This window comes from Scomber scombrus, chromosome 1 (genome assembly GCF_963691925.1).
Source record: "Scomber scombrus chromosome 1, fScoSco1.1, whole genome shotgun sequence".
In the NCBI taxonomy this organism is placed as follows: Eukaryota; Metazoa; Chordata; class Actinopteri; order Scombriformes; family Scombridae; genus Scomber; species Scomber scombrus.
The window spans coordinates 35509437-35519436 of record NC_084970.1 but is presented as its reverse complement, the minus strand read 5'-3'; the positions used below and the strand labels follow the sequence as shown (position 1 = coordinate 35519436).

Below are 10000 nucleotides of genomic sequence, written 5' to 3'. Positions count from 1 at the left end.
GCATCAATACACACGTCAATACACACGTATAATAACCTTAGAAATGAATAGAAGCAGAAGAAATATTTTTACACATTCCTGAAAAAGTATCCACACAATCCGCTATAAAGGTGCTGCAGGATCTTACTGGAGTCAAAATAAATATGATTTTTCTTCTTCTTCTTCTTTATTATTTTTATTTTTTAGGGCACTCTGAATGTCAACAAGCATCGGTCTCAGCATGAAGCTTCAGTCCGGCCGGAGGGAATCACCACCAAGAACACAGGTGAAGATAGTCTCCTTTAATCGTGTTTTTATCATTTTTACTGACTGCAAATAAAAACTAACATCTCACATCGTTTCCCCTCGTTTCTTCTTCTTCTTCCATGTCTCTCTCCTTCTTCTTCTTCTTCTTCTTCTTCTTCTTCTTCTTCTTCTTCTTCTTCTTCTTCTTCTTCTTCTTCTTCTTCTTCTTCTTCTTCTTCTTCTTCTTCTTCTCCTTCTCCTTCTTCTCCTCCTCCTTCTTCTTCTCCTCCTCCTCCTTCTTCTTCTTCTTCTTCTTCTTCTTCTCGTTCTCCTTCTTCTTCTCCTCCTTCTCCTCCTCCTCCTTCTTCTTCTCCTTCTCCTCCTCCTTCTCCGTCTCCTTCTCCTCCTCCTCCTCCTCCTCCTCCTCCTCCTCATCCTTCTTCTTCTACTCCTCCTTCTCCTTCTTCTTCTTCTTCTTCTTCTTCTTCTTCTTCTTCTTCTTCCTCTTCTTCTCGTCCTCCTCCTCCTCCTCCTGTTCTTCTTCTCCTCCTTCTCCTCCTTCTCCTTCTCCTCCTTCTCCTTCTCCTCCTATCTCTTCCCCTCCTCCTTCTCCTCCTCCTCCTCCTCCTCCTTCTTCTTCTTCTTCTTCTACTCCTCCTTCTTCTTTTTCTTCTTCTACTCCTCCTCCTCCTCCTGTTCTTCTTCTCCTCCTTCACCTTCTTCTTCTTCTCTCCCCCCCCCCCCCCCCCCTTCTCCTTCTCCTCCTTCTCCTCTTCCTCCTCCTCGTTGCAGATCGGAGGGGGAGGTGCTGGTGGACGGCAGTAAGAACCGTAACCGGGCGGTGCACGGCGACGTGGTCGTGGTGGAGCTGCTGCCGAAGAGCGAGTGGAGAGGAAAGGTAACGGCGCTGAGCGAGGGACAAACGGAGGAGAAGAGAGGAGACGACAGCGAGAGTAAACCAATGCCTACAGGTGGGAATCTTTCTCTTTCTCTTTTATCCCTCCATCATTAGTGGTTCCTCACAATGGAGACACGAGGGAATTAACTCGCTAACTATCACTGTTGGTCTGGTAACTTCTTTCTTTTCTTTCTTTTCTTTCTTTCAGTTGTCATCTTTTTCCTTCTTTTTCTTTCTTTCTTTTTTCGTTCTTTCTCTCTTTCTTGCTTTCTTTCTTTCTTTTAGTTGTCATCCTTTTCTTTCTTTTTCTTAGTTTCTTTGTTTCTTTCAGTTTTCACCTTTTTCTTTCTTTCAGTTGGCATTTATTTTTCTTTCTTTCTTTCTGTCTTTCTCTTTCTTTCTTTCTTTTTCTTTTCTTTTTTTCAGTTGTCATCTTTTTCTTTTTCTTCCTTTTATCAGTTGGCATTTCTTTCTTTCTTTCTTTGTCTTTTTTTCGCTCTTTCTGACTTTCAGTTGTCATCCTTTTTCTTTCTTTCTTTCAGTTGGCCTGTCTTTCTTTCTTTCTTTCTTTTTCTTTTCTTTCTTTTCAGTTGTCATCTTTTTCTTTTTCTTCCTTTTATCAGTTGGCATTTCTTTCTTTCTTTCTTTGTCTTTTTTTCCGTTCTTTCTGACTTTCAGTTTTCATCCTTTTTCTTTCTTTCAGTTGGCCTGTCTTTCTTTCTTTCTTTCTTTCTTTCTTTCTCTCAGGTGTCATCCGGATTTGACTTTTTTTTGGACGATTACTTATGAAGATATATTTACATTTACGGTTTTTCTTTCTCCGCACCTGCAGCCACGTTCATCTTGTGCAGTCTCAGTTTACAGTCGGTTGTGGTAGAATCCTTTTTATCCAACAGTCCAAAGACAAAGAAAAGCATCAAATTCTCACATTTGAGAAGCTGCAGCCAATGAATACTTTGTTTTTGTGCTTTATTAATTGTCTGTTAACGCTCTCTAAACGCCTCCACTCTGATGTCTGATTATTGATGTCTGATATTAAAACGTGCAGGTCGCATCGTGGGGATCCTGCAGAGGAACTGGAGGGACTACGTGGTGACGTTCCCTCTCAGGGAAGGACCTCAGCCTCAGACCAGGAACTCCCAGCGTATTCTGGCCGTTCCCTGGGACAACCGCATCCCCAAGATCCGCATCAGCACGCAGCAGGCCGACGCTCTGCAGGTCTGATTCATGCAGTAAATGACTCACTCACACATGATCAGCTGTTCTTATGACTGATATCCTGATTATTTCAACATTTATGTGGATCGACAAGGTGATGGGTCAAAATTTAAATACATATTAACCCTCCTGTTGTCTTCAGGTCATGGAAGGAAGGAGGGAAGGAAAGAAGGAAGGACAGGAGGAAAGAAGGAATTAGGAAGGAAAGGAGTAAGGAAGGAGGCAGGGAGGAAAAGAGGAAGGAAGTAAGGAGAGAAGGAATGGAAGAAGGAAGGAAGGAAGTGAGAAAAGAAGGAAGGAAGGAAGGAAGGAAAGGAGTAAGGAGGGTGGAAAAGAGGAAGGAAGTAAGGAAGGAAGGAAGTGAGGGAAAGAAGTATGGAAGGAGGAGGGAGCAAAGAAAGAGGGAAGGAGGGGAAGAACGAAGGAAAAATTAAAGAAAGAGGCAGGAAGGAATGAAAGAAAAGAAGGAACAGTCAAAAGAGATGGGGTCAATTTGACCCGGGAGGACGACAGGAGGGTTTAATTACAAATAATATAAGCTTTGTAACTATTTTATTCCATTTAGCATAAAAAAAAAACCCAAAAAGGAATAAAACACATAATTCTGCTTGATTCTTCAAAGTTCGTCTATGTGTCAATCAATCAAGCATTAATAAAGTTTTCTTATTTAAAGCTACTGTCTCTCTCCTTTGTCTTCTTCCCCCCCAGGATCACAGAGTGGTGGTTCGCATCGATTCGTGGGAAAGCACGTCGCTCTATCCAAACGGACACAGCGTTCGGGTTCTGGGTCGAGCCGGAGAACTGGAGACGGAGATCAGCACGATCCTCATAGAGAACAGCATCCATGTACCGTCGTTCTCAGACGCACAGGTCAGAGAAGAAGAAGACTGTCTGTCCTTCCTCCCTCCTTCCTTCTCTTTCTTCCTTCCTCCTCCCTCATTCTCTTTCTTTCCTGTCCCTACCTTCCTTCCTCCCTCCTTCCTTCTTTCCTCCGTCCTTCCTTCCTTTCCTTCCTCCTTTCCTTCTTTCCTTTCCTCCCTTCCTTCCTGCCTCCCCTCCTTTCCTTCCTTCCCTCCTTCCTTTCTTCCTTCCTTCCCTCCTTTCCTTCCTTATATCTGTCCTTCCTCCCTCCTTCTCTTTCTTTCCTTCCTCTCTCTTTCCTCCCTTCCTTCTGTCCTTCCTCCATCCCCATTTCTTCCTTCCTTCTGTCCTTCTTTCCTTCCCTCCATCCTTCTCTCTTTCTTTCCTCTCCCTACCTTCCTTCCTCCCTCCTTCCTTCTTTCCTCCGTCCTTCCTTCCTTTCCTTCCTCCTTTCCTTCTTTCCTTTCCTCCCTTCCTTCCTGTCTCCCCTCCTTTCCTTCCTTCCCTCCTTCCTTTCTTCCTTCCTTCTATCTGTCCTTCCTCCCTCCTTCCTTCTCTTTCTTTCCTTCCTCTCTCTTTCCTCCCTTCCTCCATCCCCCTTTCTTCTTTCCTTCTGTCCTTCTTTCCTTCCCTCCCTCCTTCTCTTTTCTTTCCTCTCCCTACCTTCCTTCTTTCCTCCCTCCTACCTTCCTTCCTTCCTTTCTTCCTTCCTTTCCTTCCTCCTTTCCTTCTTTCCTTTCCTCCCTTTCTTCCTTCCTTCCTTCCCTCCTTTCCTTCCTTCTATCAAGATATTTTAAAGATTTTCTATCATTTATACTGTTATACATATTTATGACTGAAAACATTAGCAAACAATTAACACACTATTGGCCATATAGATATATAAATATGCCTCAACAGGGTTTTATATATATATAAATGTATTTATTTTAGGACTGCAGATTTTGATTCAAGCATGACAAGTAAGTCTGGGAGAGGTTAGAAAAGAGGGAAATAGATAAATATTTAAAACATATATAACAAACATATTAAAATATATAAAATATTCATTAAAAAAATTAATACAAAATACGATATTACTTAAAAAAACATAATAAAAACAATATACAGGGAGAGGTAGAAAAGAAGAAATTAGAAAATTATGAAAAAATATATAAAAATATAAATAAACATTTAAAACCTTCTAAAAAATGAAAATAGTTATTTTAAAAAAAACAGAAAAAAAATTAAAACACTAAACAGGGAGAAGTTAAAAAAGAAGAAATTAGATTTTAACCCTCCTGTTGTCTTCGAGTAAAGGGAGGGAGGGAGGAAGGAAAGGAAGGACGAAAGGGGGGAGGAGGGAGGAAAGGAGGGAGGGAGGAAGGAAGGGGGGGAGGAGGGAGGAGGGAAGGGAGGAAGGAGGATGGAGGATGGAGAGAATGGTGGAAAGGAAGGATGGAGGAAAGAAAGAAGGAAGGAAGGAGGGAGGGAGAAAGGAAGGACAGAAGGAAGTAAATGGCCTGTAAATGGCCTGTACTTATATAGCGCCTTTCTAGTCTTTTCGACCACTCAAAGCGCTTTACAATACATTTCATTCACCCCATTCACACACATTCATACACTGATGGCAGGAGCTACCACGCAGGGTGCCAACCTGCACATCAGGGGAAGCTAATCATTCATACACATTCATACACCGTTGGCACAGCAACGGGAGCAATTTGGGGTTAAGTGTCTTGCCCAAGGACACATCGACATGTGGACTGGAGGAGCCGGGAATCGAACCGCCAATCTTCCAATTGGTGGACGACCGCTCTACCTCCTGAGCCACAGCCGCCCCAAAGGAAGGAAGGAAGAAAGAGGGATGAAGGAAGGAAGAAAGAGAGAAGGAGGGGAGGGAGGAAAGAAGGTAGGAAAGAAGGAGGGAGGAAGGAAAGGAATGAATGAAGGAAGGATGGAATGAAAGAAGGATAGAAGAAGGATAGAAGGAAGGATAGAAGGAAGGGAAGGAATGAAGAAAGGAAGGAAGGAAAGAAGGAGGGAGGGAGGAAGGAAAGACAGAAGGAAGGAAGAAAGGGGGATGAGGAAGGAAAGAAGGAAGGGAGGAAAGAGAGAGGAAGGAAAGAAAGAGAGAAGGAGGGAGGGAGGAAGAACAGATGGAAGGAAGGAAAGGAAGGAAAGAAGGAACAGTCAAAACAGACGGGGTCAATTTGACCGGGGAGGACGACACAAAGGTTAAAAAAATTTAAATCATATATATACCTATATAAAATATTGATAAAATAAAAAACATATTTATAGAAATATAAAAAAAATTATTAAAAATAAAGGTTTTAAAAACATTATAAAAACACTGAACAGGGAGAAGAGAGCATTACATAATCATTCACATGACACCTCCACAAAATCTGGCTGCAAAGGCTTCATTCACATATTTGACCCACTTAGTCCAAAAATAACTTGAGATGGAGAGAGAAAGTTTATTCTCCTTTATTCTGTCCATTCCTGTGTTGTTGGAGGCTCAGGAAGCAGCCAGTGTTTAATGATATAAACATATATTCAGTTTTTATATAAACACACAAAACAGACTTCTCCTTCTCCTTCTTCTCCTCCTCCTCCTCCTTCTTCTCCTTCTCCTCATTCTCCTTTTCCTTCTTTCTGCTTCTCCTTCTGCTTCTCCTTCTTCTTCTCCTTCTTCTTCTACACCTTCTCCTACTTCTTCTCCTTCTTCTCCTTCTCCTCCTCCTCCTTCTTCTCCTTCTCCTTCTCCTCCTTCTTATTCTCCTTCTCTTCCTACTCCTTCTTCTCCTCCTCCTTCTTCCTCTCCTCTTTCTCCTCCTCCCCCTTCTTCCTCTCCTCCTTCTCCTCCTCTTTCTCCTCCTCCTCCTTCTTCTCCTTCTTCTTCTCCTTGTTCTTCTCCTTATTATTCTCCTCTTCCTCCTCCTTCTTCTTCTTCTCCTTCTCCTTCTCCTTCTTCTCCTTCTCCTCCTTCTCCTTCTTCGTATCCTTCTCCTTTTTCTTCTTCTCCTTCTCCTCCTTCTTCTTATTCTCCTTCTCTTCCTACTCCTTCTTCTCCTCCTCCTTCTTCCTCTCCTCTTTCTCCTCCTCCTTCTTCCTCTCCTCCTTCTCCTCCTTCTTCTCCTTGTCCTTCTTCTTATTCTCCTACTCTTCCTACTCCTTCTTCTTCTCTTCCTTCTTCTCCTCTTCCTCCTCCTCCTTCTTCTTCTCCTGCTTCTCCTCTCCTTCTGCTTCTTGTTCTTCTTCTCCTCCTCCCCCTTCTCCTCCTCCCCCTTCTCCTCCTCCTTCTCCTCCTCCTCCTCCTCCTTCTTCTTCTTCTTCTTCTCCTTGTTCTTCTCCTCCTTATTCTTCTTCTCCTTCTCCTCCTTCTTCTCCTTGTCCTTCTTCTTATTCTCCTTCTCCTCCTCCTCCTTCTTCCTCTCCTCCTTCTCCTCCTTTTCCTCCTCGTCCTTCTTCTTCTCCTGCTTCTTATTCTTGTCCTCCTCCTCCCCCTCCTCTTCCTTGTTCTTCTTCTCCTCCTCCCCCTCCTTCTCCTCCTCATCCTCCTTCTTCCTCTCTTCCTCCTTCTTCTTCTTCTTCTCCTTGTTCTTCTCCTTATTATTCTCCTCCTCCTTCTTCTTCTTCTTATCCTTCTTCTTCTCCTTCTCCTTATTCTTCTTCTCCTTCTCCTCCTTCTTCTCCTCCTCCTCCTTCTTCTTCTCCTCCTTCTTCCTCTCCTCTTTCTCCTCCTCCTCCTTCTTCTCCTGCTTCTCCTCTCCTTCTGCTTCTTATTCTTGTCCTCCTCCTCCCCCTTCTCCTCCTCCTCCTCCTCCTCCTCCTCCTTCTTCTCCCCCCCCCCCCCCTCCTCCTTCTCCTCCTCCTAAAGTAATTTCACTAACGCCTCATGTTCAGTGTTTTGCATATGTTGCTCCTCAGCTGCAGTTTGGTGATTTAAACTCTGAGTCACTGGAAACCAATGAAAGGATTTATAAGAAAGGAATTTAATTTATTCCTCAAAGATGCACACGGCGCCTTTCACTGAATGTTAATAATGTGGTGATGACACTCTGACCCGGAGGCCGAGCTTCTTTTCTTTATGAAGGACATTTATCTGGTTCATTCATTGATGAGTCATTTTAAAGCTCAGAATAATAATAATAATAATAATAATAATCCTGTTGAGGTTGAGTGTTTCTGCTACTTCCTGTAAATCTGTGTACAGGACGTGTTTACTTCTTTCAAGGACTTTTAATTTAATTTAATAAACAACATCTTCAGGTCTTCAGGTTTCAGCACAGTAAACTATATCTGATAGTCTCCTCTCAGCTAAAAGCAACATAAATAATAATAATAATAATAATTAATAATAATAATAATAAATAATAATGATAATAAATAATAATAATGATAATAAGTAATACATAATAATAATAGTAATAATATTAATAATAATAATAATAATAATAATAAATAATAATAATAATAATAATAATTAATAATAATAATAATAAATAATACATAATAATAATACATAATAATAATAATAATAATAATAATAATAATAATAATAAATAATAATGATAATAAATAATAATAATAATGATAATAAATAATACATAATAATAATAATAATAATAATTAATAATAATAAATAATGCATAAACGTCCTGATGATGCAACAGCTGCTGTTATTATAAAGACTCATGTGACCTCGTCTGTGTGGCAGGTGTCATCCCTCTCTTTCTGTCTTTCTTTCTTTCTTTCAGCTGTTATCCTTTGCCTTTCTTTCTTTCTTTCTTTCTTTCTTTCTTTCTTTCCTTCAGGTGTCATCCTTCGCTTTCTTTCTTTCTCTTTCAGGTGTCATCCCTTTCTTTCTTTCTTTCTTTCTTTCTTTCTTTCTTTCTTTCTTTCTTTCTTTCTTTCTTTCTTTCTTTCTTTCTTTCTTTCTTTCTTTCAGGTGTCATCCTTTTCTTTCTTTTTTCTTTCTTCCTTTTCTTTCTTTCTTTCAGTTGTCATCCTTTTCTTTCTTTTTTCTTTCTTCCTTTTCTTTCTTTCCTTCAGGTGTCATCCTTTTTTACTTCTTTCAGTTGTCATCCTTGTCTTTCTTTCTTTCTTTTTTCCTTCTTTTGCTCTCTTTCTTCCTTTCAGGTGTCATCCTTGTCTTTCTTTTCCTTTTCTTTCTTTCTTTCCTTCAGGTGTCATCCTTTTCTTTCTTTTTTCTTTCTTCCTTTTCTTTCTTTCTTTCAGTTGTCATCCCTTTCTTTCTTCCTTCTCTTTCTTTCTTTTCTAACCTCTCGTGTCTCTCCATCCCTCCTCTAGCTGAAAGAGATGCCCGTCACCTCTCCGGAGCAGCCTTGGTCTGTGGATCCCGTCCAGGTGTCACATCGTCGGGACCTGAGAGAAACTCACCTGGTTTTCAGCATCGATCCGCGAGGCTGCGAGGACGTAGACGACACGTTGTCGGTGCGTCGCGTTGCCGGGGGAACGAAGCTCGAGCTCGGAGTTCACATCGCTGACGTCACTCACTTTGTGAATAAAGGATCGCTCACCGACCTGGAGGCACGAGCCAGGTAGGAAGGGTTCATGTGTTCAGGTGATGGGAGGAAAGAGGGAGGAAAGAAAGAGGGAGGGAGAATAATAGAAACAAACAAAAAAAGAAAGGAAAAAAGGATGGCAACTGAAAGAAAGGATGAAAAGAAAGAAAAGGAGAAAAAGAAAGAAAGAGAGAAGGAGAAGGAGAAGGAAAAAAGAAAGAAAAAGCAGATGACAACTTAAAGAAAGAAAGAAAAGACAAAGAAAAAAGGATGACAATTGAAAGAAAAAGAAAGAAAGAAAGAAAAGGAGAAGAAAAAAAAGAGAAAGAAAAGGAGAAGAACGTAAAAAGAACGAAAAAGGATGACAATTGAAAGAAAGAAAGAGAGAAAGAAAAAAGGATGACAATAGAAAGAAAGAAAAGGAGAAGAAAAAAAAGAAAGAAAGAAATAAAGAAAAGGAGGACAACTGAAAGAAAAGAAAGAAAGAAAGAAAGAAAGAAAGAAAGAAAGAAAGAAAGAAAAGGAGAAGAACAAAAAAAGGATGATAACTGAAAGAAAGAAAAAGAAAGCAAGAAAAAAGATGACAATTGAAAGAAAGAAGGAAAGAAAGAAAAAGAAAGAAAGGATGACAATTGAAAGAAAGAAAGAAAGAAAGAAAGATAAGGAGAAGAACGAAAAAATACAGAAAGAAAAGGATGAAAATTGAAAGAAAGAAAGAAAGAGAGAAAAAGAGAAAGAGAGTCATCAGTCACCCAGAGGAGCTGATGCAGATCACAGCTTGACGTCTGCAGCATGAAAACAGTCTCATAAAAAAAAAAAAAGATGTTCCTAAAATAACTTTTTAATAAATCTACTGATTTATTAAAGTCCAATGACAGCGATTCATCAGAGAGTTTTACTTAAAAAACTGTCAAAGAGGAGTTTTCATAGTTTATATAGGTTTACGGTCCCATTAGTGGTCTCCATGGCAACCAAAGAGAGAAGACAGATAAAGCAGCCAAGCGGTTGTCAGAGGTAAAGTTGGTGTGAGTTTTGCATGTTTAGAGTAAAATAGAGCATAAAATATGAGAGAGCAAGAGTCATACACGGACAGTCTGAGTACTGAGTGGTTATGTGTCTCTATTATTCCTCCCTCCTCATATTATACTGTATATATTTCTCCTTGGTGGGGCAATAAGACACAAAGCAGCAGTTATCTGTCTATAAGACGCAGCAGCAGGTCGTCTGACACTAAACAGAGAACAGACTGTATCTGTTTGTTTTAGAGTTCAGTTTAAGATATTTT

General features: G+C 40.4%; 1 protein-coding gene across 1 annotated transcript in view; it reads left to right on the top strand.

Moving 5' to 3' along the window:
* Positions 1-8755, top strand: part of LOC133987433 (DIS3-like exonuclease 1) — a 27354-nt gene extending 18599 nt beyond the window's left edge. The window contains 5 exon segments of the mRNA XM_062426842.1: positions 187-287; positions 1018-1196; positions 2172-2341; positions 3050-3211; positions 8501-8755. Of these exon segments, the coding sequence (XP_062282826.1) occupies positions 187-287; positions 1018-1196; positions 2172-2341; positions 3050-3211; positions 8501-8755 (867 nt within the window).
* Positions 8756-10000: the final 1245 nt, after the last annotated feature.